At 29.0% G+C, this 27,241-nt stretch overlaps 1 protein-coding gene across 1 annotated transcript in view; it reads right to left on the minus strand.

The window, feature by feature from the left end:
* LOC136975509 (laminin subunit alpha lam-3-like) overlaps positions 1–27,241 on the minus strand; it is a 108,888-nt gene that overhangs the window by 60,231 nt on the left and 21,416 nt on the right. The window contains 18 exon segments of the mRNA XM_067270571.1: positions 51–234; positions 319–425; positions 3,065–3,242; positions 5,257–5,363; positions 6,727–6,935; positions 7,166–7,392; positions 8,520–8,633; positions 8,708–8,819; positions 11,394–11,605; positions 11,698–11,799; positions 16,550–16,705; positions 19,406–19,546; positions 19,627–19,782; positions 20,024–20,179; positions 20,328–20,446; positions 21,083–21,200; positions 24,352–24,441; positions 27,040–27,159. Of these exon segments, the coding sequence (XP_067126672.1) occupies positions 51–234; positions 319–425; positions 3,065–3,242; positions 5,257–5,363; positions 6,727–6,935; positions 7,166–7,392; positions 8,520–8,633; positions 8,708–8,819; positions 11,394–11,605; positions 11,698–11,799; positions 16,550–16,705; positions 19,406–19,546; positions 19,627–19,782; positions 20,024–20,179; positions 20,328–20,446; positions 21,083–21,200; positions 24,352–24,441; positions 27,040–27,159 (2,608 nt within the window).

Consider the following 27,241-nt stretch of genomic DNA (forward strand, 5'->3'; position numbering starts at 1 on the left):
TAATTTATTTAGCTATTTTATTAATTATAAGGCAAATAATAAGAACCTACGACGACATCCTCTAGATGTATAACCATAATAACCACTAAGACATCGATCACATTCCTTGCCACCAATTCCAGGTTTACAATTACATTGTCCAGTAGTTTCCTCACAAACAGGTGATAAAATTCCAGTACTGTTACAACGACATTGTTCGCATCCATCCCTCGACGCTATATTCCAATAACCAGGCTAAGAAAGAGATTTAAAAATCAACTAAACATATGAATGTTTTATGCATATTCTCTAAAAGTTACAACTAATAAAATATCATACTTCACAGTGATCGCATCTTCGACCAGTAACGTGATGTTTACAAGCACACTGTCCAGATGTTTCATCACACCGACGATCAACAGAACCAATAAGATAACAATCACATGCTAGAAAATAAAAACAACTCATTATTTTAAGTATTAAAAGTTTAAATCAAAATCAAATCAAATTAAACTATGAATGATATTCTTAGATAGAAATATTAAAATTCTGTTTATCCACAATATATTTAAAATATTTTCTGATATGTATAAAATTAAGTAAAAGAGGCCTCAGACTGATTCTTAAAACCAATTAAAATGCACTTACTTAATTAAAAATAAAAATAAATTTTAATAAATTTCTATAAAATTTTTGGAATAAAACTATTCATTTTCCATCAATAGAAGAAATTTTAGGATAAAGAATTGGGAAAATTGTTAAAGTATAATTAAAAACAGAACCATTTAGAATATCTGTGGGAATAATTGAGCATAAAATGAACAGTCTCTGATTTAACAATTAATATTTGGTTATTATTATTAAAATAGAAAAAGTGTAATAATAATGTTAAACTAAACTTTGTGACAGAAAACTCATCTTCACACTTTCATTGATATTCATGCACTGTCCACTCAATTCTTCTTGCCCACACTTTCAACTCACCAGATTGGCACATTATCTATGTCTTTGAAGGAAACTTTTGAAATTCATTTTCTGATTCCCACATATCTTAGTTTAGAAATTACTATTAAACTATACTATCCTATTTTTCATTACATTTCCACAAATTTCCATTCAAGTTTTCTAGTTAAAAGAATCTTCATTATTTTAATTCTTCTGTTCTGCAGGCACTAAAAGGCCATTTTTTATATTATGGATAACAGTACATTAAAGTATGAGGTTCCAATCAAGACTCAAATCTGGATCCTGAGAGCAGTAGGTTAAAGTCTTTACTATCATTTATACAAATCATTATCATCATCTATATAAACATGAAGACTGTCTACTCATCATGTTTGTAAACACAAGATGTTTATAAAGTAAGTCCCATTTTCAAAAACTTATTATGCAAATACCATGATATTCTAGATGTGGCATTTGCACCTGCAACGCCCCAGGTTCCACATCTGGTTATTTACCAGTGACAGAACAATGGACGATACCAAGAAAAAAAGACCAAGTGATGAGAGAAGTCAGTGTGCTGAGGAGGAACAAAAAGAGTAGTAGTATTCAGCTCGCATAGAGTCCTGTATACATGGTCCAAGCAGTGTATGACATTCTTTATTAAATAAAACTTTGTTCAGTTACCTTGGTGTTATTTGTTTTATCTGCACTATCTAAATCACTGGCAAATATAAATTCCATGACAACCACAATAAGGACATTGTTGTTTCTTCCCATGCATCCTGTCCAGTATCCTGGAAGCACACGATTGATATTCACCAAAAACACTAGGTGACATAATCTTTTATATGTGACATCTGATGCATCCAGGTATATCACCCACACAACAAGTTACAAGTAAATCAAAGTGGAACTCACTTCACAGATATCCTTGTGAGGTGCGCAAATACCGTACACAAAGAAACTGGAATTTTTTAAAATCAGAATCTTTAATTCGCGTAACAGGATACGGGAATTTTTGTGGGATGCCAGCAAAAAAAAATCTCTTTCCCCGACAGGTATATATATTAGTATAGTTACCGACACTATGGCGAGAATACCGACATATGTTAAATCTCGCGATGACTCCTTTCTTTTTTTACAAAATAACCAGCCTACTAAGAGTAATTAAAATATATGTATATCTTACAACTAAACTTATAACTAATTATAATTAATGTAGGATGATAGATAAATGTAGAAGAATAAAGTAAAGAATAGAATGAAAAAGAAAGAGGTACCCAAATATTTCAGTGTTATTTTGGTGCGATATATACATATATATATATATATGTTGGACAGATCTCTTCTTAATCACGAAAAATGTTAATTTCTTCTCTAAAACATAAATTTCTTAACAGACGTGGACAAAAAAAAATATTCTTGAACGTTTTTTTGATCGGGATTTTCCTTTTTTCCCTCACACCTCTTTGTCGTCTCCATGTGGTCCCAAAAACGTGGTGGAGAGCTACCTTTGGCGTGTCTTTCCTCATCCAGTCCTAGCCAAAGAATGACCGCTTGATCCCTGTTCTACCCTGAGGGTCGCATACCGTCCCATTGTCCTTAAGAGACCACCTGCTGTTGCGCCATTAAGCACTGGTTGGGAGAAAATTCCAGGAAGGGAAGAGAATAGTAATAGGAAGAAGAAAGAAAGGGAAATATATATTCTAATATAAAATAAAATACAACTGTACAGTACAATAATGGCATTTAGCCACACCCTGTATTAGTTTAATTTTTAAGTAATTTATCAGTATAATTACATTTATAAATATTTTAAAATAAAACTAGCAATATTTGAAAACTGCTAAAAGAAACACTTTTAATTCTTTACAATGCAAGTAAATATACATCAAAACATTTTATGCAGAAATTAAAATATTTTTAAATGGATAAATTAAGAATGAAAAATTCTATTAAAATAAGACAAAGAATAAAAGTGGTCTGAACAATTGTACTTTAATATATATTTTATAATTTTCTGAAGTAAGTTTAATAAAACTAAAATAGAAAAAATAGCTAGAGTTAATACAAATACTGTTGTGTAATAAGTGTAAATCATTTGATTAAGTGAGAAAAAAAGGTAAAGAAAATATTACACCTTTACATCCTTCTTCAGAATATCCATAATGATTCTCAAGACATGAATCACATCTTGCACCAAATACACCTGGCTTACATATACAACGGCCAGTTATTGGATCGCAAGTTTCTGATTTTGCACCAATCCGATTACACCAACAAGGAACACAACCGGCTTCAATGTTGCCATATCCATCCTAATATAAATATGCAATTTTATATGTTATTTATTGTTAATTACTTTTTAAAATATATTACAATATTTATTAATTAATTAAAAGAAAGATGTGTGCAATAAAACAAAATGCAACAACAAAAGTCAAGTTAAATGATTCAATACCTACAAAATAATGTTTTTTTTTCATTTCTAAACATTTTAAAACCATTTCTCCAATCATTAAAGTCTATCATTTTCTGCATTATAGGAGATCTTCAGACAACATTTACAGCTTGAACAGCTCCAATAAAACAGAAATAATTGACTCTAAAATCATTAATGGTGAGTAATTACTTTTCAGCTTACATAAAATATTCATCAAAAATTTTTTTTGAAAATTGTTTTAATTTGAGAAATATTTCAAGTGTCATTATTGTAATAAAACAATTAAAAAGTATATATATTGATTTATAAAAATTCATTTTTATACATTACAAAAGTTTCTTGCAACTGATCCGCTCATGTGTCCAAAACCTTGCTTTCTCTACAGTTTTTTTTTCCAATCTGTCAACTCTCTCTACAAACAGGTGTTTCATAATTATTCCATTTTATTTTTCTTACTTCCTTATTCAATTTAGTGTGTAGATTTTCTATACTCTCTTTGCTATTACATTGAATAGCATACCCATTTTTGATATGCATTGGCTGGTCACAGTTGAGTCCTTGGGTATCCTTCCCTTTTGTTGGAGGTACAAATTCCATTGATGATGATCTCCTCAGTCTCTATCAGAAGTTGGTCGCACTTGACAGGGTTGACTGAGATGATGGTGCTGGTGGCCCCAGTGTTGTGTTGGAATGTATTCCAAAGTGGGAGGTGACAAAGAAGCTTGGATAAAGTCTGCAGTGCTGACTATTGCACTAAGGTGAAGGTGCACAATTGAAAGGCTGGTGATGAAGCTCTCTGTGCCCTTGGAACTTGAATTCTTATAGGTATTTTTGGGTCCCAGATCAACCACATCAATTGGTTATTTTCCCTCACCCACACCATTTAATTGGTCATCACTTGTTACCAGGTGTAATACAATTGGAACCTGGCTGTGAAATGGTCAAAATTGACAACTGATGCAACCTCAACCGGGGACAGTTAATCTTAAGACTTACATAATTCATTTTTCTGTTGTTTTAAATATGAAAACTACTCTTCATTTTTTTCTCGTTAGATCAAACATTTCCTTATTTGGACATAAAATTGCCAAGTCTTTATATCAACAATCTCACGTAATAATTTTATAACATTTCTTTGTATTTTTGTGTGGTTCCAGGGTGTTTTCAGATTTTCACATCCAACTGCTCATGATAGGTTATAAATTCCCTTCATACATTGTTACAGACATTACAAATTAAACTGATTTTACTAAATAAAATATATTTTCTGTTCTTAAATAATAGAAAAAAAAAGAGAAAGTAAATGAGTAAATGTCAATCTTTATTTAAGGTTACTATGCTTAGCTATATTAGAAATATAAGAAAATAGCTTCTATGAAAGAATTTTAAGTTATTTATACATTTTATATAGTGTCTAATTGTATTTTGTTAAAATTGTATTTTGTCTAATTGTATAATTATAAGGTTAAATAAGGTAAAGCAATCAATTTTTCATAAGGCTCATTAACAAAATAAAAAATTTCTATGTTGGCTAATTCTGCATTTTGTTTAATTGCATATGTCTTTTATATTTCAATATTTGGTAATTTAAAAAACTTAATATTGTAATATTGTATTTATGAAGATAGTTATCCCTTTCACTGGCAAGAACAGCAATTTTTTGTGCCTGCTATTTCTGATAATATCTGATTCTCCCAAGAATTTCTCATACTTGATAATCTTAACATGATTAACCTGCCAGTAGGTTTTATCAAGCAAGAACCAAACCTGCCAGTGAAAAGATTAACAATAAATAATTTAATAAACTAACTTTTTACATATATCATACTCACAACTTGTGCTTTATTTACACATTATAATAGTAATTTATAATTAAATTATAAACTTACAGCACATCTATCACATTTTCTTCCAAGGTAATTAGGCTTGCAAATACACTGTCCTGTGGTTTGATCACACTCATCAAATTCAGAGCCATGCTGATTACAGTCACATGCTATAAAAAAATAAAATTAAAATAATTTATATATTTAATGATGATGATAATTTAATTATAATTTATTCAATCTAGAACAAGATGTAAGGTCAATAACAGTACATTTCATATTTACTTAATATAATTTTATTCAGACATCTCCAAAACTTCAATCAAAATCCAAAATTATAAGAAAATTATAATTTATCAGAGTAAATTCTTTAAACACTTAAATTAAATGTTTATCAAATAATTTATGCTTATGAAAATGGGTGAGCAAAGCTCAAAAATATTTGGATTTATTTGAATAAAGCATAATTTTATATCATTGTTATTCTGATTATTTTCTAACTGAAGACAATGATTTTTTTTTAAATAAATAAAATTATTATGAAAAAGATTAATTTGATTTGTTTTATATTTATTTATTTATTTATGTTTACAAAGAAACAAAGGCCATGTCTCATAGACAATACGTGTCTCCCTTGGTACAACAATTAGATAACATATCCAGTTAGAAATCATAGAACAAAATTATTATAAAAAAAATCAAATATATTATACTCTGTAAGTAGCAATGCATTTCTAAACTAGTCCAAAGAAAACTGTGAGTACAGTTATCCAAAAAGAATGCTACAAACGTTTATTTGTTTGTTGCCTCTAGGAAGTACAGGAGGGTCTAATGATGTGTTCACTTGTTTATAATCGATCAGCGCCGCCGTAACTTATCCGTTACAATTCCCAGACACGCACCTGTTATCAAAGAGTTGACCGTTACGATTTGACCGTTACGAGATTGACGGTTGCAATTTGCGCTGATCGATTATAAACAAGTGAACAGATCATTAGACCCTCCTGTACCATAAACAAAAGTGGTAATTCACAGAGAGAGTGTTTTGTGTTCTGCAGTTTGTAAAGTCAAAAATCAGTTCATGGTAGATCACTTTGAAATTGTCTGATAAACTCAAACATTTATTGAAAATCGTGTTGCACAACGATGAATGATTCAGACCTTGTGAATGTAAAACACAAAATGTCTTCTCAGTTGTGGAATCACCATGTTTGTTTATGGCACTTTCTACATGCAGTAGACAAACAGATGTTTGTATGCAGGTGGTAGCTGAAACTAGGACATTTCCACTATTGATTGGTATGGGTAATAATTAACATAATTACAGTAATTTAAAATGGTAAAATTCTTTTTGGAAGATCCTGTAAATATCATAGTTAGTTTCTGCCTTATGACTTTCTGGTTACAATAATCCATACTATGACAGATAAAACTAGTATCAGTGTATGAATAAAATTATTTTCAGCACAAAACAATCAGTTACACTTAATTCAATTCCATATTACCTAAATATTAAAAAAATAAAGTACTTACGTCTACAATCCTGAAGTTTTGGATTGCCATAATGTCTGTCTAAACATTCACCACAGTTCCATCCTCCAGTATTTCCCAAACACCTTAAACACTGCCCTGTAACATGATCACAATAACCACTAATGGAAGTATCTACATTATTATTACAGTCACAGACTTGACAAAAACCACCAGGAACTTTAGGATTGCCAAAATAACCATCACTGCATCTAAAAGTAAATATATGGTCTAATTAATCATCATAAAAACAAATGCGTGAAAGTACTTGAAAATGGAATAATTTTATAAATTGAAAAAATTGATTATTATTCAATTTTCAATTTATTTCACTTTAAATGTCATTTCTTTTATTAGTTTATTTATAAAAAATAGGCTTTCTTCCAAATGATTGAATATTTTTAATTGTTTTTAAACTAATTCATAGTAGTTTTAATATTACCTTTCACATTTATTTCCTTCATATCCAGGAGGACATAACAAACAAATATAATCTTTTACACCTGCTTCAGGTGAAATTTCTCTGCATGTTGGAGAAAAATTATTTTCTGGGTTCTCTAATGGACAAGCACATCGTTTACAATCTCCTGATGTTCCTTCTCTTGCATCACCATAATAACCTGGTAAACAACGATCACATTTATCTCCAGTGGTATGATGCAGACAATTCTATAATGAAAATTTTATCTTATTAAAATATAAATATTATAATTATTCTTAAGATACTTTATTAGAATTTTTATTATTTGATGTTTGATCTGTTGATTTGGAATAAAGAAATATGGCAAGAGTTTGTTATTACTTGTTTATTTTCCAGCACACAAACATAACAAAATTTTTTGTTTTTGAACCATATTATAGTGATCACATGTTGTCACTTAACCTGTAGGGTTTCTGAAACCCAATCAAGAGGGCAAAAATATCACGAGGGTCATACAGTCACGAAGGGTCATATTGGGTGATCAGCACTGAGACAGACTCTACGGTTACAAGAAACCATTTATTTGAATTTTCAGATTTTATCTGATTTCCTCTGATTCCACTTTCTGATTGGTCTCTCCTCATCACCTGGTGACAATTCAAAACCTTTCGAGGGCATGGGAGAGGTCAAAATCGAAGTTTAATTTGATTTCCATCCAGAGATAGTTGATCTTTGTTTTTTATTGTTCTATTGTTTAAAAGTTTACATCGTTTTCATTAAGAAAAACTATTTCTAACTTCTATTTTTTTCTCAAAAAAAAAAATAATAATAATTTTGTCCTTAAAAATAAATGATTTTAATGCGAATTTCAGTGAGGTTCGAACCTGTCTAGAGCCTCACATACCATTATAAAATTGTTTTAATTATTATTATTTATTTACTTATTATTGCAGACAAGATAGAGAAACTGAATAAAATTAACTTTTAATAGCGTCAGTAAAAGCATCAGTTTATACTTATTATTTTAAGCTTGCGTACCTTTCTAAAAGTTCTGCCTTTGACTGTTGTCTTGACCCCTAATTCATTTAATTTCTTTCTTAACTAAGCAGCACATAACAATAAAATTCTTTAATTAAATTGTACATTCGGTAAGTCCATGTTTTTATAAGTAGATTAAAACTTCCCATTCAGTTTCCACTGTTCACTCACTACCAGAAGTTAAGTATACATCAAGCTGATACTAGCATCTCAAGTGACAAGATTTAAACCATGCATACCCCATTAATGTAGAAGTATTTGGTGTTTAAGTAAAAAATAAATTAACATTTTATAAGTTTATATAATATGAAGTTAAAAAAATAAGATAGTATCTGACCTGACACTCTCCAGTAATAGCATCACAGGATTCAGCATGATTATAACAATCGCATTTTTGACAAACACCTCCAGGTAATGTACTATTTACGCGTCTGAAACCTGGTACACATAACTTTAAAATACATAAAAATAATAATAAATATATTTATTAAGATGAGTAAATCATTAATGATAATGAAATTATACCTCACAAGATAGTCCTGTATAGCCTAATGGGCAAATGCATTTTTCGACAGCAATCATTTTCTTTAAGCTCTTGGAAGTTTTAGATGCAGTTTCTAATCCAATGTCTTTTAAACTATAAAAATCGATTAATAAATATTTTATATATAAAAATAATAAATTTATTTAAATTTCTCAATATATAGTAAAATTAAACATAAATATAAATCATTACAATTATCATGATACTTTATAATACATAACAATAATTTCAGTAAAAAGTCAGTGTAATGAGAACACTTCCAGGATAGAACTGAACAGAACAAATCAAATACCACTTACAAACTTTGGTGTTAGTCCTGCAAAGAATATACAGTATATTTCTAACATTTCCAGTCAAATTTAACAGAATGTTTGAAGAATATCTATTATATTTGAAAAAAAATGCACATGCATCCATCAAGGAATAAAATTTAAATGAAATGTTCAAAAAACAGTTGAAAACTGAAGGAAAAATGCACATTCATCAAACTTGGATTTAAAAATGATCATTATCATAAAATTCCTGGACACTAACTGGATGACAGCATGGTTAAAGGAGAGCATCCTAGCAGGCTTCTCATGCTTATGAAATTGACTTTTCATCTTTGGTGTTGATGCATATGCTCTAACATTCATAAGTAGCTTTTGATTGTCAGTATAATTGTGAGAGGTCCTGGATAGGTCCGAACCATCACGAAACCCATGAAAATCAGTTAATTTAGAGAAAAATGTAATTGTTTAAGAAAATCAGAAAAATAAAATGTTTGTATTTGGACACTTTTTGTTTATGTTAAAATTGCAACGCAGATTCATAAATCGTAGAGGGAGATTGAATTCAGCTTTGATTTTGACCTCTCCTGTGCTCCAGGTGAGAGTCCCGTTAAACTTAGTAACAAGGAACCAGCCACTCAGAAAGCAGGGATGAGGGAAATCAACCAATCGGAATGGCCAATAAAAGAATGGAGACTGATATCCCTGTCATTCAAGGACACATCGCACTCAATTAGTTAACGTTCCAAATAACCAAGACGCCGTGTGTCAACATGTAAGATACAGTTTTTTGCTAATTATGTCAATCCTTAACCTGTGCCACTACTGACTTAGTGTCGCCTAAAACAACCACCAGGGTCTCCTCTACTTGTAATGGTTTTGGGGCTACCTTCGATCAGCAATCTCCAAGGAACGACATTGAACACTCAGGACATCAGAACTGCCAATCGTTCTAACCAGTCTTTGAATTTGGAATGAATTGTTTTGTATAGAATAAGTTACTTTTTGCTACAATAAACGGTTTTTGTTGTAAGGACTTGTGTCATCTCTGCCTCCAGCACCACCACCCACATACAAACAGCCCCTAGGCTCTCCCTGACACAGGATTAACCATTTTCCCTCCGAAAGTCAGAAAACTCACACTGGTGTCAGAGAAGAGGGATTTTAGGTCCCCGAACTCACAATTGTGGGGACACTAAAATACATTATTATAGTGAAATTTTGTATCACTAAAATATAATAAAATTGCCAGAATGTTGAAAAGTGATTATATAATGAAAATGCTTACATCTTGAGGGCAAGGAATCTTTAAAATTTGTTTTTCTTCAGTAGTTTTTTTAATCTTGCCCATCATGGGCCAAGTCCACTACAGAAAGTGCTGGTAAGGAAAGAGGCAAAAACATATATAGAATCACTTCTAAGATATTCTGAATAGACCTGGACTGGAATCACCCCAAAGTGGTAAACTAATGTATTTACAGTTTCTGTTAAAAAGTAAAGTTAGTGCCCCTACAAAAAGGATTTTGTGTGTTTTAGAGAATTTGATACCTTTGTCTTGCATGTGGCTAACATGCCTTTGTCTTGTTTCTGTATTGTGTGCTTTATACTTATCTTACTTGCTTCATTAAAAATGATTTTACTATAATTAGTCTTAGTTATCTATTTAAGATGCTACGTGCAACAGCTTAACCATCTGGCAGTCTACATTTGTAAGTAAAACTTTGTAGTCAGCACTCTCTTGAATAAACAGATGAAATACAAAATATCACATACTCCTATCCAGAATAATCATTATTTATTACTGAAACAAGTCTATAATTTTCAACTGTACTATATGTATAGTCAAAATCTTCTCCATAAATCTCTAAATTGTGTCACAGCATTCTAATATTCTTCCTGGCACATTTTTTCTCTTTAACAAAAATGGTACATGCTTCACATTATTTTCACCTAAACTATGCTAAGATGGTAATCTCAACTTCATCTACTATAGTATCAGATGAAGTCAAGATTGCCATTTTGGATAACTTAATAAAATAACTTGGATAAATTAACATTAATGACACTACACTAGAAACTAAATCAACAACTATCTTTGTTTTTTTAATTATAGACTAAAATTAATATATACAAGAGATTATTTACAGATTAATTTGATAACTATTCTGAAGATAAAATTCTAATCCTAAAAATTTTATATAAAACGAAAATAGTTCTGTAAAAGTGGAGCATGTTTACATTAAACTTAAAACTTATACATATATATATATATGTTTATATAAGAAATATAAACATATATATATGTATAAGTTTTAAGTTTACATATACAGTACATACATATATATATAAACTTAAAACATATTATTTATTAAAACATCATAAAAAAATATTTTCTTACATTCCTTCCACTTGATCTGTATGAAATTTTGCACGAATAAGGAGTCTGTTTACATTATTCAGAACAAATGTAAATGTTTCTCTGCTAACAGGACTTGCTCGACCTGTACTTGTAATATAAAACCAATTCTGTTCTCTCAGAGGCATTCTTATAGTAAAGGTGTCTTCTTCTGGATGCATACCCCAATTATATCCAAGACGTACATTATTACCCTAAGTACAATATTAAATAATCAAGATTTCACATTTTATAAGTAAAATATATTTAAATATTAAAGATACATTGTTTAAATATATTATTGTACCTCTAATATCACATCTGGATCTTCTGTATATTGACCTGATGTGTCACCTCTAGCTATGATATACCTAATACGGAACGATAATTCTCCTCCATATGAATATAACTATAAAATTAAGTATATACAATAAATTATTAATTTATTTTATAAAATATTTATATTATTTTAACTATCACAAAAGATACTTTTGCAACAAACTACTTTCGGTAATTTGTACTTTGATAAACTTAAATAATTTTATTGATTACAAGTTACGTAATAAATCATATTTTTATCATGTAATAATATTCAAACAAAAACAATGCAAATAATTAATTAATATACTAATATTTTTTAAATTTTATATATATTATTCATTTTTGAGAATTAAAAAATTAATTATAATGATATTTGATGGCTATTTCAACTTAGGAGTACACAACCTTTCAGTATGTGACTTCTACAGTTAGTTGTCAAATATGTATGATTTTTGAATCTTGGTTTTTAATTAATAAACCTTCTTTATAATTCTTTAATCTTCTTGTGTGATTTTTAGGTTATTCTGATTAGAATATAAATATTACCATAACAACTGAATGATAAAACTCCAAATCATTGTGATTTGTTCTGATATTATTTTGTGAAAAATTCATTTCTATGCTCAGTGCTGACTTGCTGGTAACTTGTTTCTGTGCAAAAACCTAATTTTGCTGTCCCTGCAACTGTCTATAGGCAATTGTTCTAAACAGTTGCCTATATAGAGCACTTTTAGCACTGGCAATCTTTTATGAACTATTTATAAACAACTAAAAAGTACATTTATGGGACTTTGCTGTATTCAGCTTATTATTTTTATTTATTTTTCTTCTTTTGAACGTTTTTAAATGCTCATTTTGCTGCCCCTCTCAGTTTGTCACAGGCAGTTACCTGATTGCCTCCCCATCAAGCCAACCCTTGTTTTTGGAATATGATTCAAATTGTTTTTAATCTGTTATATTTTTTTTTAGTTTAGAAAGTTTTCTGATGTTCAATCTTATTATGTTATTACCACTTTAAGAGAAATTTTTAGTTAATTGCATTTTACTTAAAAATAAATATATTATCTTATAGTCATTATATTTATATTGATAAGAGTATCAATAGAAATTTAAATGCTTATCCATCATCAAAGATTATAATAAAACACAGTTAAAATAATATAAATATTATTACAATTATTGTTGGAAATTGACATTCAAGCCTATTTTTTCTTACAACAATATTAAATAAAACTAAAAGTCATATAAAAAGATAACAAGGTAATTAGAACAGCTTAAAAAATCAATTAATATAGAATAAAATTAGTATATTATTATGGATTATTTTAACAATATATAAAATTATACCATAAAAAATAGCCCTTAATTTCAGCTTTTTAGTTAATTGTACAGAATGTTCTAGGCTTTAATTTGTTATTATATATAAATAAATCTTATATATCAGATAAAGTTATATAGATGACACCATAAATTACTACACATTTAAGTTCAAAGTTCTTTTGAGGACTATATAATTCTTGATAATTTTTATGTGTAAAATACTTATAGAAGTTATTAAACTCTGGATTGCCTCAATGGGTGAAGCAATAGGGCAACAGGTAGTGACCCTGTTGCCCTATTGCTTCACCCATTGCTTTTATAAACAGGGCAACAGGTAGTCACCCTGTTGCCCTGTTTATAAAAAAAGAAGTTTATTTTTATTATTTATTGTACATTTCAAAGAATATATTTCATCCATTGGTTTTACATTAGTATTCTGTATTAAGTTTTAAGTTTTTATTAGTACAAACTGAGTATCATGCTCTACTTTTTTGGAAAAAGAATATGACAGCAAAAATTTCTTTGGCATTTTTAACGTACATGTTATGATTAAGCATAAGAAAAAAAATGTTGAGTACAGGTACTCCTCACTTTACGACCTATCTGCTTAATGACCACTCACACTTACAAACAATCGAGTTTTGATCTGCAATTTGAGGAATCCCCTTTCTCGGTCAGTGGCGAATGGTGACATGCGCACTGAGCATACTATAGGCTTGCTATGCACTTTTTCAGTCAGTTTCATTCCGACAAGCAGTCACTGTGTAACCTTGTTTTTTTTACAACGAACTCGAAAATTCGACTGTAACTCGAAAATAGTACAGATGTCGAAGAAAAGAAAAAGAATGGCATTATTTGTAGAAATTGCTAAGAAATGAAGGAAAGCTATTGCCTTGAAATAAAAATAAAAATCATACAAAACTATGAAGCTGGTAAAACAATAAATGAAATAGCATGTGATTTGAAATTGGCACATTTGACAATTTCAACGATTTTAAAGGATAAAGTTAGAGTTAAAGAGGTAGTGAAATCATTGACAGAATTTAAAGCCATAATAACTAAACAGTGAAAAGGTCTTATTCATGAGATGGAGAAATTATAGGCATATGCCAAAATAAGCCTTTTAATAATTCAAGCTAAGGCATGCAGTATCTTTGAGACTTTGAAGGCATGTGAGGGTGAAAATTCGACAGAATCACTTACAGCAAGCCATGGATGGTTTCAACAGTTTAGGCGAAGATTCAACCTACATAATTGGAGAATCAGCAGTGAGACAGCAAGTGCAAATATAGAAGCAGCAGAAAAATTTGTTAATGAATTGGATGAAATAATTTAAAAAGGCAGCTACTCAACTACTGCCTGGAACAGATATTCAATGTGAATGAAACAGACTTTGGTGGAAAAAAATGCCTGAAAGGTCCTATATGAACAAAGAAGGTAAGGCAATGCCTGGTTTCAAGGCTTTTAAAAGCCTTGAAACCAGGCATTACCTTACCTTCTTTGTTCATATAGGACCTTTCAGGCATTTCAGGTCCAGCTTCAAGGCTTTTAAAAGCCTTGAAACTGGGCATTGCCTTACCTTCTGGTATGGGATGAGTGAACTTTTAAAAGCCTTGAAACTGGGACAGGATCACGTTGTTGTTGGGAGAGAATTCCGCTTGGTTCAAGTTAAAGCCTTTCCTGATCTATCACTAAAAAATCTATATGCGTTAAAGAACGTTAGTAAAAACAATCTGCCCATTTACTATCATGCAAATAAAAAGGCATGGATGACACAAACTTTATCTGAAGATTGGTTTTTGAACTGCTTCATACCCTCAGTCCAGCATTATTGTTTGAAAATGGGAATTCCTTTTAAAATTATTCTCCTGTTTGATAATGCTCAAGGTCACCCCTAGCATCTTGATGATCTACACCCTGATGTAAAGGTATCTTCCTAAAAACACAACTGCTGTCCTACAGCCAATGGATCAGCATTTTATTTGCGCACAACTTTTTCCCAATGCAATGGAAAATGATGTAGTAACCCTTTGTGATTTTTGGAAATTGTACAGTATTTTAGATTGCATTAAAAACATTGAATCGGCTTGGGATGAAGTGACAGATAAGTGTATGCAAAGCATATGGAAAAAATGCATAAAAAGTTTCACAAACAATATTGAATCGTTTGACAATCTTGAACAAACTGATGTAATTCAAACAATTCCAGGCCACTTAATTTAGATGTTGAAGAGGAAGACATTGCTGAATTAGTGGATTATGCTGTTGGAGAGCTAACAAATGAGGATTTAATAGAGTTAGAAGCAATGCAGCATTTGAAAGAGGAAGAAGAAGAAAGAAGAAGAAAGAACTGAAGAAGTGAAAAAGAAATTCACAATACATGGGTTAGCTGATGTGTTCTCCAAAATTAATCTGGCTATGTTGGAACTTGAGGCTACAGATCCAAATACTGAATACATTTTAATAAAGTTGAATGTGGAAACTTTTAAAGTGCTATAGAGAAATTTATCAAGAAAAAAGACTACAAAGCAAACCACATTTATGAGTTTCTTTTTGACTGTTACATCCAGGATCTCTGCCCTTGAAAGTACAACTTCTATTTCATCATCGTCATCTCCCTTACCTGGACCCTTTACAGCTCCAGATAACCAAATAAACAAATGATAATATGTACATATGCATGTCTTTTTATGAATAACTTTGAAGTTTGTTGCATAATTTTTATAATTTTATAATTTTAAAGTGATCCTATATTCCCAGCACAAGCTCCTCGCTTATCAACCAATTCACTTAAGAATGTAGTCATTGGAATGGAACTCAGTCATAAAGTGAGGAGTGCTTGTATATTGGTAGGGAAATTAATTTTTATACTGACAGTGAGTGTGTTATAGTTGTTTATAAATAGGTCATACAAAAATTCCAGTGCTAGAAGTGCTTTCTATTGGCAACCATTCTGGAAACACAAGTAGCAAAAATCAGTTTTATCTCAGGTGAAAGCAAAAACTTATTAGACTATCAACATAGAGGCAATAATGATATGTATTTAGTCAGAACAGCAGGAGAAGTGTGTTCTGAACAGATTCAAAAGCAAAAATAATATATTTTTAAACCATAAGCTTCAAGTTAAAAAATGATATTTGAGATTACTATTAGTATTAACATATGTAAGATATTAGCATTTTTACACATATTAGTTGTAACCTATCAAAATGACAAAATAAAACATAAAATTCATCAATTTTAAACTAGACAAAGCCTCAAAGTAACTTATTTTCTTGAATATAAGTGAATTGAAACTAAAAAATTATTATAAATTTAATTATTTAAAAAAAATTTGAATTCAAATGCAGCAGATTCCACCAATAAAAAAAAAGTGATTTGTGTAGAGATTCAGATGTACAGACATAATAGGATATTTTATTATTAGATGTAGAAAAAATTCTCAATATTAAATTATTTAACATATTTTAGGATATTCTTAATAATAATTAACGCATGTCATGCTTTATTTTTCTCACCTTTTTCCCTATATAATCTTTTGGAGCTAACCAATAATAATTATCATAAGGTAGCATATCATCATTAGCAATCATAAATTGCTTGTTATGCATAGTAGGATAAGCAATTCGATGTCCATCGATATCTGTTACTAACCATCCTTCTGTTTTAGTAATCTGAAAATTTTAAATTTATATATTTACTTTAATTAGAGTTTTCACAAAAAAATAATCAATGCTTTGCCAAAATAAACAGAACACAATAAAACTTGGAGAAATTAATATCAAGTGAATATTTATTAATTTTCTAATTGAGAAAACATAGCTTATAAATTTTATTTATAATATTCAAAACAATACAGTCAAACCTGTTTTTGTGCAATTTGTTTTGTGTGATTTTTTGTGTGTGGTATATGAATTTCAATCAAATTGGTATACTGCACAAAAATAATTGCACAAAACACATTGCACGTATAAAAAATCGCACAAAAAAAGACCACACAAAAACAGGTTTGAGTGTATTCACGAATTGAGTCATTTCTAACACTTTTGAAGAATTTTCAATGAAGAAACTTGCAACTTTTTAAAAAATTTCAATTCTTATGTAAATGATGATAAAAAAAATAAATAAATAAAATAACTTTTAAATTATTATTTCAGGAACCCAATAGTGCTGTTTTTTCCCCAAACTTATCACAATGACTACTGTATGTTATAAATCTCTTTTTTATTTTTTTTAAGTATCTTTAACAAAATGCATTTTAAATTCATATCATCCATCTTCAGTTGTTAAACAGTTGTTACATATTAAAGTTTGGTGAACAAACCAAATTATTAAATACACATTGTGATAAATTTGGGAAAAAACAGCACTATTGAGTTGCTGAAATAATAATTTGATAAAGATCCAAACAAGAAGCTAAATGAAGAAAATAATTTTCCTTACATAATTTAAAATAATAATATAAATATTTTCTCAAAGATTTATCCAAGATTAAAACACCATAAAACAAGAAAAAATGAAATAGAAAATATGAATAAAATAATGATAATTGGAGTAATTTAAGGTATTGATTTTATTTATTTATTGATTTATATGTCCATCATCCAGTTTTTTCTGGGATTTACTTTACAATGATAACTCCAAATGAATCAAATATACTTGTATGCTTAACTAGATTTTCTATTAAATGAATACAGAGTTAGTAGTGTTTGAAAATGGAATCTGTGAGCAATATGCATTCTACATAGAGAGCAGTAAAAGAAGCCAAAAAAACATTTCAGCATTCTAAACGGGTTCTTTTCAACAAAATATGACAAAAATTCTCATTTTCTACAACACATGTCTACATTCTAAAATATTATTCATGGAAAATTCAATATATTGTCTTGGCTCCTTACCTTTCCAGTCTGGATTTTGTTCCTTCTGACCACATTGTTTTTGGTCATTGTAATATGTAAAAAGTTCAAAGACAATCAGAAAGTCATTTCCAAAATAAAGAGGTATAGACATGTAGAGTAATACTGCAAAAGCATATGTCTCATAATATAAAATTATAGATTTGAAAGGAAACTATGCTGAAAAATATTTTGTGGTTGCTAAAAATTCAGGTAATAATGTGGAATACTTAAAATTTTTAAAATAAATTGTGAATGAGAAAAAAATCTTTTAAGGCATATCTTTTATGTACAGTATTTGTTCTATTTATTCTATCTATATATAAAGACTTATTTTTTAATATTTCTAATTAAAGAAGTATTATTTGATTAAATCAATTATGTTTATTGTCATATACAGAATTCAACATTCAATAAATTGAAATATGTATAATATGTATTGAATAATGTACTTAACAGTAATACTTTTATACAAATATCAACATCTAAAACTTCATACTTATATATTTAAGCCAAACAATTGCTGATTATATCAGGTTATATTACTACTACTATTAATAATTAAATGCTAGGTAATTTGGCACTAGAGGTAGGTGTTAGGTTCAATCTCTTGCTAAATTTAATAATTATAATTATATTAATATTTTAACAATTAATTTAGAAGGTTCTGGAAGAAAAGAATCAGTCTATCTGGGTTGTGTAACTGTCCATATGGTAAGTGGGAGTTGCAGATTCAAGTCCTGCTTCAAGCTGATTTTTTAAACTTCTTGTTTAAAGAATAAGCCTGATGTTTTTTAAACAGAGGATTTCCACTTTGTTAAGAAATTTTTAATAAATAAACCTGAGTATAATTGAGAGTGTAATTTTAATTAAGAAAATCACTGCAACAAAGATAGAAATTATTTAGTATTTTATTAATTACATAGTCACATTATAGCCCAATAATTCAGCAGTTGTTTGGCTTTAAGTTCAGATTCTGCATTTCTTTAGTTAAATGAAGATAGAAAGAAGACAGGTACAGGCTCAACAACTAAAGACCATTCTATGAAAAAGCGGACTTAGTACAAAATTTTTAAAAAGAGAGAGTTCAGCATCATTATACTTTTAACAGTGTACAGTAAAATGTATTTTACATTGATATGCAGTGGAATTTTAACTGAAAAGTATACTTTTCAGCATAAAATTCCACTGCAGAGAGAAGAAACAAATCTCTGTTTGCTTTAATAAATTTTTTAAAATTATAATTACTTCTAATTATCATCCAATTTTTTCCCCTAAAAGTGGATCTTTAAAGTGAAATGATCTCAAAATAGTAATTTTTTAAAATTCAAAATAATAATAAAATAATTTTTTTCCGAAAATTTCTTTTTGCAAAGTGAGGTGATCTTATATTCAAAATAATAAGATAAATTCATTAATTTGATTGATGTTTTTAAATCAAATATTTAAAAAATTGTTATTGATTCAAAATATTCTTACAATTTCAATACCCCAATCACTTGAAGTACAGTTTTTAGAAACTCCAAAACAGAAACAAGGTGAGCATCCATCAGGATTGTCTGCAGATAAATGATAATATCCTTTTTTGCATTTATCACATCTAATTCCTTCAACATTTATCTATATAATATAAATACAAAAAATTTAATATGAAATAATCATAGTCTATAAATTAGAAATTAGAAAATTGTAATGCATACTTTACAGGTACAACTTCCTTCACATGTTGTTCCATCCACCGTTCCAGCAAAATGACAAGGGCAAGGTTCACAGAAGGGATAATTTCTGTATCCTTTTGCACATTCATTACAATTTTTTCCTGTAAAACCTTCTTTGCATAGACAATCTCCTGGTGCCTTGATAAATGAAAAATAAACTGTTTTTAATACTTTAAATCAAGTTTATAAATTTATTAATATTTTTCAGTTATCTTTTAAATTTAGATCTACTCCAAAACATATATTTTAAAACACTCATATCACAAAATAATGTTTCAGTTTAAAACTTTAGAAATAAAAGATTTTTTCTAAAGTATGTTTAAGATTTAAATTAAAATGATGCTTTTAAATAAATATGAAGCAAATTAAAAATAACTACCAATCCTTCTTGTAAATGTGAACCATCTTTTACACATATTCCAGTCATTCCAGGTGCTGTACATTTACATTTTTGACAATGAGAATAACTATCCTGTTTAGCATTTCGATAATATCCATCAGCACACTGTTCACAATTAATACCAGCCGTATTATGCTATAAAAGTGAATAATTATATCAATTTTTTTACAATAATTTATTCATTTAAAAAATAAAATATGCTTGTTAACAAATATTACACATTGTATTATTAATTAAAACATGAAACTATTAATTAGTAGAAAATGAATTACACAACTCTCACCTTACAGTTTTCACAAACACCTCCTCCTTCATATTGTCCTTCAATATTAAGACTCTCTCTTCTATCAGCTACATTTTGATCATAATAACAACTTTCTGCATGACCAAAACATTGACACACTAATAAAAAACAAATATATATTAGAAATTAGAATGACAGATAAATGAATTATATATAGTAAGGATGAACTAGTCACTGTGATTACTCAGCTGAATTAATAAATGCACCTTCAGCATTGAGTGAAATTTGAAGAACACTAATATTTTCAAGCTTGTTAATTGGCCAGCTTTAGGCATGGACAAGCATGAAATTGAAATCAATCAAGTTAAAAATGTTAATGTTCTTTAAATTTCATCCACTGTTAAAGGAGCATTGATTAATTCAGCTACTATGTAGTAATATTTAATATTTATTTTTAATTTATATCAATTTTGTATATAATTGGCTTCTGATATATTTGGTTACTTATTAGAAGCTGAACAAATCTTTATTACTATTTATAAAATTATATTTTGAATTAATATTTTAACCAAACAATTTAAACATCTTTTAATGAGTTAAAGTATTAAGAATTATTCTCTTTTCTAAATTAATTTAGAAAGGAAAATAATTCTTTAAATTTAAATTAATTTAAATTGCTAATAAAATTTATGGTGTAATATGTAATAAAACACTCCATAAATACCTTAAAAATATGTAATAATTGTTAGCTAAATCAAAATATATTTTATTGTAAATTATGTCAAATATCTTACTTTCACAAACAGCTCCATCTGTAGTATTTCCTGCTCGCCATGGTTTTTGATTGTATAATGGACAACAAAAATCACAATTTTCACCGCATGTATTATGTTCACACTTACATTGTTGTTTCTGTTATAAAAATGAAAATTTGATTTATAATTAAACAAAAAATATATTAATATTATTATTAGTTTATTTCTTCTGCAAAACCAAGGAAGATGCAAGCAAAAAAAACGAAAACAAAAACAATTTTTCCTGTGTTTTTACATGAGTTAATCCAACAATTTTTGAAATATCATTGATATGAACAATGTTTGATAACAGATATTCCCAATAAATTATGAAACAGTAAGTGAAAATTATCCTGATTGATCTTATCAAAATTAATATGTTACATATATTTACATATTATTACACGAATTTCTTTACAGTTAGTGAATAATTGTATAGAAAGAACATGCACTTCTTACAAAAATAACATAATTCTTTATTTTACAATAAAGTTTTTGATTTGAACATTACAAAACATGTATTCAGTTTGAGTTGTAAAAGAATTGGTTGATATACTGTAATGCTAATTAAAATATAAAAAAAGAACTATCATTTCAATTAATAATCTGTTAATAAAAGGAAAGTGCACCATACAAACTGGAAGACAGTTCAAAACACAAAAAATATCCTTTTCTATTTTTCCAGCAAATATTTTAATCTATGGACAAATGTTTTCGGACTACTTTATAGTCCAACACAGGGTCTATTCACAATATCAGATCTACTCTCATTTGTCCATTAATTAAAATATTTGCTAAAAAAATAGAAAAGGAAATCATTTTAATCTGTTGACACCAACTGTGAAACTGACTAGCCAGTGATTTATTATAATCTTTAACAGCTGATGTGTGTAATGATTTACCAAGACCATGGCATAATTTTCTACCAAAATTCTGTTATTTAATATTATTTCAGGAAACAAACTTAAACTGTTAAAAAACTTGGCCAGATTTCTTAACTGTTTATTTTTATTCTTAAATTTTTGATATGTGAAGTATATCAATGCATTTTTGTTAGCATAAAAATGAGTTAAAAATTTCATAATTATTCTCAAGCAATCTAACTTAACATTCCTGTTATTCAATTCAATAATTGAATTCATTTCAAAATGTCATAACTTAACCATCTTCAAACTATCCCACTGTGTAGCTATGCATGTGGTTAGGTTTTTGGCTAGAATTGCCAACTCTTAGATGTACAGTGCACTCTTGTGGCTGAATAGCCTACTGCTACAAGCCCTTTATAAAGGTTAGTAGCATTGGGTCAAGACAAGGATAGAGAAGGATTCAAGCAACCAAGAAGGAGCAAGAGACAGAATGTCTTCATGTGTTCATGATCACCAGAAAAAATCCTGTACCTTTAATCCTGATGCCAATCAGAGCAGTACTACAGGCTATGTTGCCAGCTGGATGATCTTACAATATAATGCACCAATTTCTAACTTTCCATTTAACATGTTACATAATCTGCTATTCTCTGAATGTGTCCAAATTATCACAATCTATACTATTGCAGTTTTTCTATTATATACATAATAATCAAAATTAACACAAATGTAAAACATATCATGCATATGGTGGTATAACTGACATTTACTATGTTTAGGTATTACACAACAAGTTACAGGTTCAAAATGTATTTTTGATAAATATTTTTCTGAGTGATTGAAATTTAATTTAATTAAATTAATACAAATTTTTAAAATTATTTTTTTTTTAATCATGAAATAGTGGTATATCTGTGGCCGTCAGCCATATTTTAGTTACATATATATATATAATTCATAAGTTGTAAATACATATATGTATTTTCTATCTTCCTTCTTCTTTCATTTCTATTCTCTTATTTCCATTCCTTTCTTCTTTGTCTCAACAATCTAACTGTTATCGCTGGAGGGCAGGATTACCCCTTCTAAGAACTAAGGGGGAGTGAGAACAAAAGAAAAGAGGAAGCTCTGAGGACTAAGTGGTAGAAGAACGGACACTTTTTGGCTAGACCTCGAAAGGAACGGAGGTGCAAGGCAGTGATCCAGACTCGAAAGAGAGATAAAGAAAGGAGACTGCAGGACTGTCGAGGCCAGAGAAGTATAGGCACGAGGGCTAGAGAACGCCGAGAGAATCGGAGAATATCGAGGACGAACAGCCAAATAAGGAAGAAGGATATCGATCAATCAAGCGTTAACCCGGGTATTTTCTATCTATTTCTATATACTTTCCACCTTTCCTAAGTCTATCCGTTTCCCTATTATATTAGTTTTAAGGTAGTTATAAGTTTAGTTTTTAAGTCGGTTATAGAGGTTTTATGTTACGCGCGCATGTATTATTGTTTGTACACAAGTAAGTGGCGACCCCTTCCCCAGTGAGGATACTCAAGTTGGGATCAATTGTAAATACAAAAGAAAAGAACAGTGTTCCGAGAGCAATAAAGGATTATTCAATTGTAAACATAAGTTTTGTGTTCATATTTGTAACATTTATTCGTGGACTTACAATTCTCTTGATACGAACCACCACATATCTACATAATACTTCTATAATTTTTGAAAAGTATATTTATTACAGTGATAATTGGAGATATCAACAATGTTTAACAATTATTATTAACAATTTATTATTTGTAGATTAATGAATTTGTACTATTTCACGTTATTTAAAAGTGTGATTGAAGAATTTTTTCACTTGCTTTTATTTAATAAAAATTCAAAAATCCAATAAAACTAAATAGAAAAAACATTTAATTTCATTTTAAACAAAATATAAAATTTGAATATTTGAACAAGTACTTGAATGGCCCCATCATCATTTAAACTAGATAATGGGAAAATAAATTGCTTAATATTTAATACATGTCAGGTTAGCTTTTCTAAAATGTTAAGCAATGAATAACTTTCTGAAGTATCACATCAAACTAAACATATCAAAAGAATTGATAGCATACACTATAAATTATTATGGACTGATGATGGACTGAGTCCAAAATGCATTTCTGATATCATTAAAGAGTATATCTTTTCAATTGATATCTGCTTCATTTTCTTCACTTAATCTACAAAGTGTGTAGTAAGTCTGTAAAATTACTCAACTCTGGTTTATATTAAGAATTATTCCTGACCAGAGCAAGAATCATTATAAAATATATATTTTATAAATGAACTAACTTTATATAGTAAATTAATATTAAGTTACTTCAGTTAAATTTTAAAATTTAATGAATTATCTAAAACTCTCACCCCTGATGAAGAATCTGTAAGACAATCTCTAGCATGACCATAACAAACACATTGTCCTCCAATTGATATATCTTTTATCGAGTAGAAATACTGAAATTTAAATCAAATTTAAACATTACAAAAAGTCAAATTATAATTTATAAATTTTACTTAAAAGTTCAATATAGTTTTTAGACTAATTTGGTAAAATGATAACAAAAGTTTAAACTTTATAAAATAGCAGATGATTAATATTGAAATAATGTAATTTAAATATATACGAAATTTTCTTACAAAATTCATAATATCAAATTTCATAAATTAAAATTCAATAAACTCAAAACTTGACTTTATCAAATACAGTCAAACTCTGTTATTACATTATCAGTTTATGCAAAGTTCACATTAATACAAAGTGGATTTGTGGTCCCATGGGCAAGGAAGGATAGGCATTTCAATATTAATGGGTTTGGTTAATACAAACTTCAATTATACAAAGTGCCAATTTTTAAGTTCCTTTGACTTCATGCAGGGTGTGTAAAATGTTACTGTGAAGTAGAAAAGGTTTAAATAAAGCTTTAATAAAAGTGAAGTTTTATGTATAATCAGTGGTGATATTCAAAATATTTAACAAAGGGTTCGCTAGCAGAAAATTTTTCCCTAACAATCACCGATAAACAAAATGGAAGTTTTGGCTAGAAATAAATACAATACTTTTTCTTGTGATATATCTAATAATCAGTGGCATATTTGGAACGTAAGGGGTACCTGGGCGGAGACCAGGTAACAATAGTATATTAGTGCTTTCGACCTTTTTTTTTTTCTTTTGTTTTTAGTTAGAGAAATTTTTCACCCCGAATGGCACTGCTGATAATAGACAGATGTCATCGTCTCTCGAAATACAATATCCTTTTTATTTCACTGTCCATAGCCCGACACGAGGTTCCACAGCCATCTTGTATTATCTCATGCACGTGAGATCGTGGGATCTCTCTTATGACTGAATCTAGTTTCAAGAACTCTCTTGAATCGATCGCGATTAAACCTCGTTTCAGTCAAGATTGAAATGGTTGAGAGAGATCGCACCAAGGCATAGTCCCCGACCTTGCTCACAATCTAGATTGAAATGCTCGGTGCGAACAGGGTATAAGGCTCTAGTTTAGTAGTGTTAAAAAGTATAATACGTATATTTTAATATATTTTTTAAAAGAAACAAAACCACTGAGAAATGTTGCGTGTGTTTAACAAGGTTCAGGAAACTGAAAATTTTACCAACAGGTTCGGCCGAACCTGCGTGAACCCACTGAATATCACCACTGCGTATAATATTGCAGTTTCTCCTATAGAAAATCCTGAAAATGTCTCCCAGAGGCCCCAAGATCAAGGGAAAGGAAGTCTGGAAACCATGCAGGCCAGATTCTATGGGAGATTATGTGATTAAAAAAAGTCTTCCAAAAACCAGAAGACCTGTGAGCAAGCTGTAATCACATCTAGCATTTTATTAAAAAAAACAAGATATAAATATTTTCATTTTGCCTGATGATAGCAATTGCAATATTGCAATTGCTATCATCAGGCTAAAAATATAAAAGTAAAAACAAAAAATAAAGAAACATCGAGATTTAAGAAACCTTTCTTTTAGTGAAAATATAAAATAAAACCATATTAAACTTTAAATATAACATTATTAACAAAAAAAATTAATATTATAGTAATAAAGTGTTAAGCTTATGTAAAAAAATAAAAAAATAAATATATACAGGAAGATAATATCTTGTTTAAAATTAGAATTACAACCTGTTTGCAACTTTTTTTATATTTGTAACTTGATGATAGCCATCACAGCAGCTATCATCAGGTTACAAGTCTCATCAAAATGAAATCTTTGTTTCTTTTTCTTCTTGTTATGTAATAAATCTCTTAACAAATGTCTTAAGATTTTTGATATTTTAAATATGGAATCCAGTAGTTGTTAAAAATAGAGTATTAAAAACTAAATTTTTTACAATATTTTAACTCTGCTGTTTCAATATCTTTCTTTAGACTCTTTAATTAAAAATATCTGCAATGAGTTGCTGGATTTTTTAAATTTGAGACATCATTTTGGAATTTTATAAGATAAAATCTTCATTTCAAAAGAGCTTAAAATCAAGGAAGCATACAAGGAAAATTTTTCATAAAGTCTGACATCACTCAAGATACAAAACATGACCACCTCTCTGTCTCCCCACCACAAGTTCCATACTCCAAAATTTACTAGCATCAATGTCCCTTATAAACAAGTTATCATACCAAATTTTGTTTGTTAATCTTTACCCCATCCTCAGATATTGGCTGGATGGTGAGGAATGAGACATATATGGGACAGATCACCCATGAAAAATTCCTGGGGAGTTGCTCATTCAAATTCTCTCCCAGATCAATAGGCTGATGCCTTAACTGCCTCAGCCATCCAGCCAACCAATTTGCAATATTTTAGTTAGAAACATTACTTTGTATTAAGCTGAGTTTAGTTAAAAAATTCTCTTCAAATTCAATTGAAACACTCATAAATTAAAAGTCAAAATAAAAAATATTTTAATTTATAAATAACTTTGAAAAACCTGTAGAATATAACAATGATGATAGTAGTTACTTATTAATAATGTTAAAAAATTACTAATAAAAGAATTTAATATTTAAAACAGTATAAACAATACTAATACTCACTCTCCTTGTCACTGCCTTGTCAATTCTTTCTGGATCATTTGTTTGTAAGGTCATAAGATCAGCATTTAAAGTTCTAATCTTTTGTAATCTTAATCTTACATATCTTGCTGTTGTAAATTTCTGAAACCAAAATTTAATTTATACATATTTAATATGTTTTAATCTACTTAGTACTTCCAAGAAACAAATCTCAACTTCTGAA

The sequence above is a fragment of the Centruroides vittatus genome, unplaced genomic scaffold, assembly GCF_030686945.1.
Source record: "Centruroides vittatus isolate TY-2023 unplaced genomic scaffold, ASM3068694v2 contig_374, whole genome shotgun sequence".
Classification (NCBI taxonomy): domain Eukaryota; kingdom Metazoa; phylum Arthropoda; class Arachnida; order Scorpiones; family Buthidae; genus Centruroides; species Centruroides vittatus.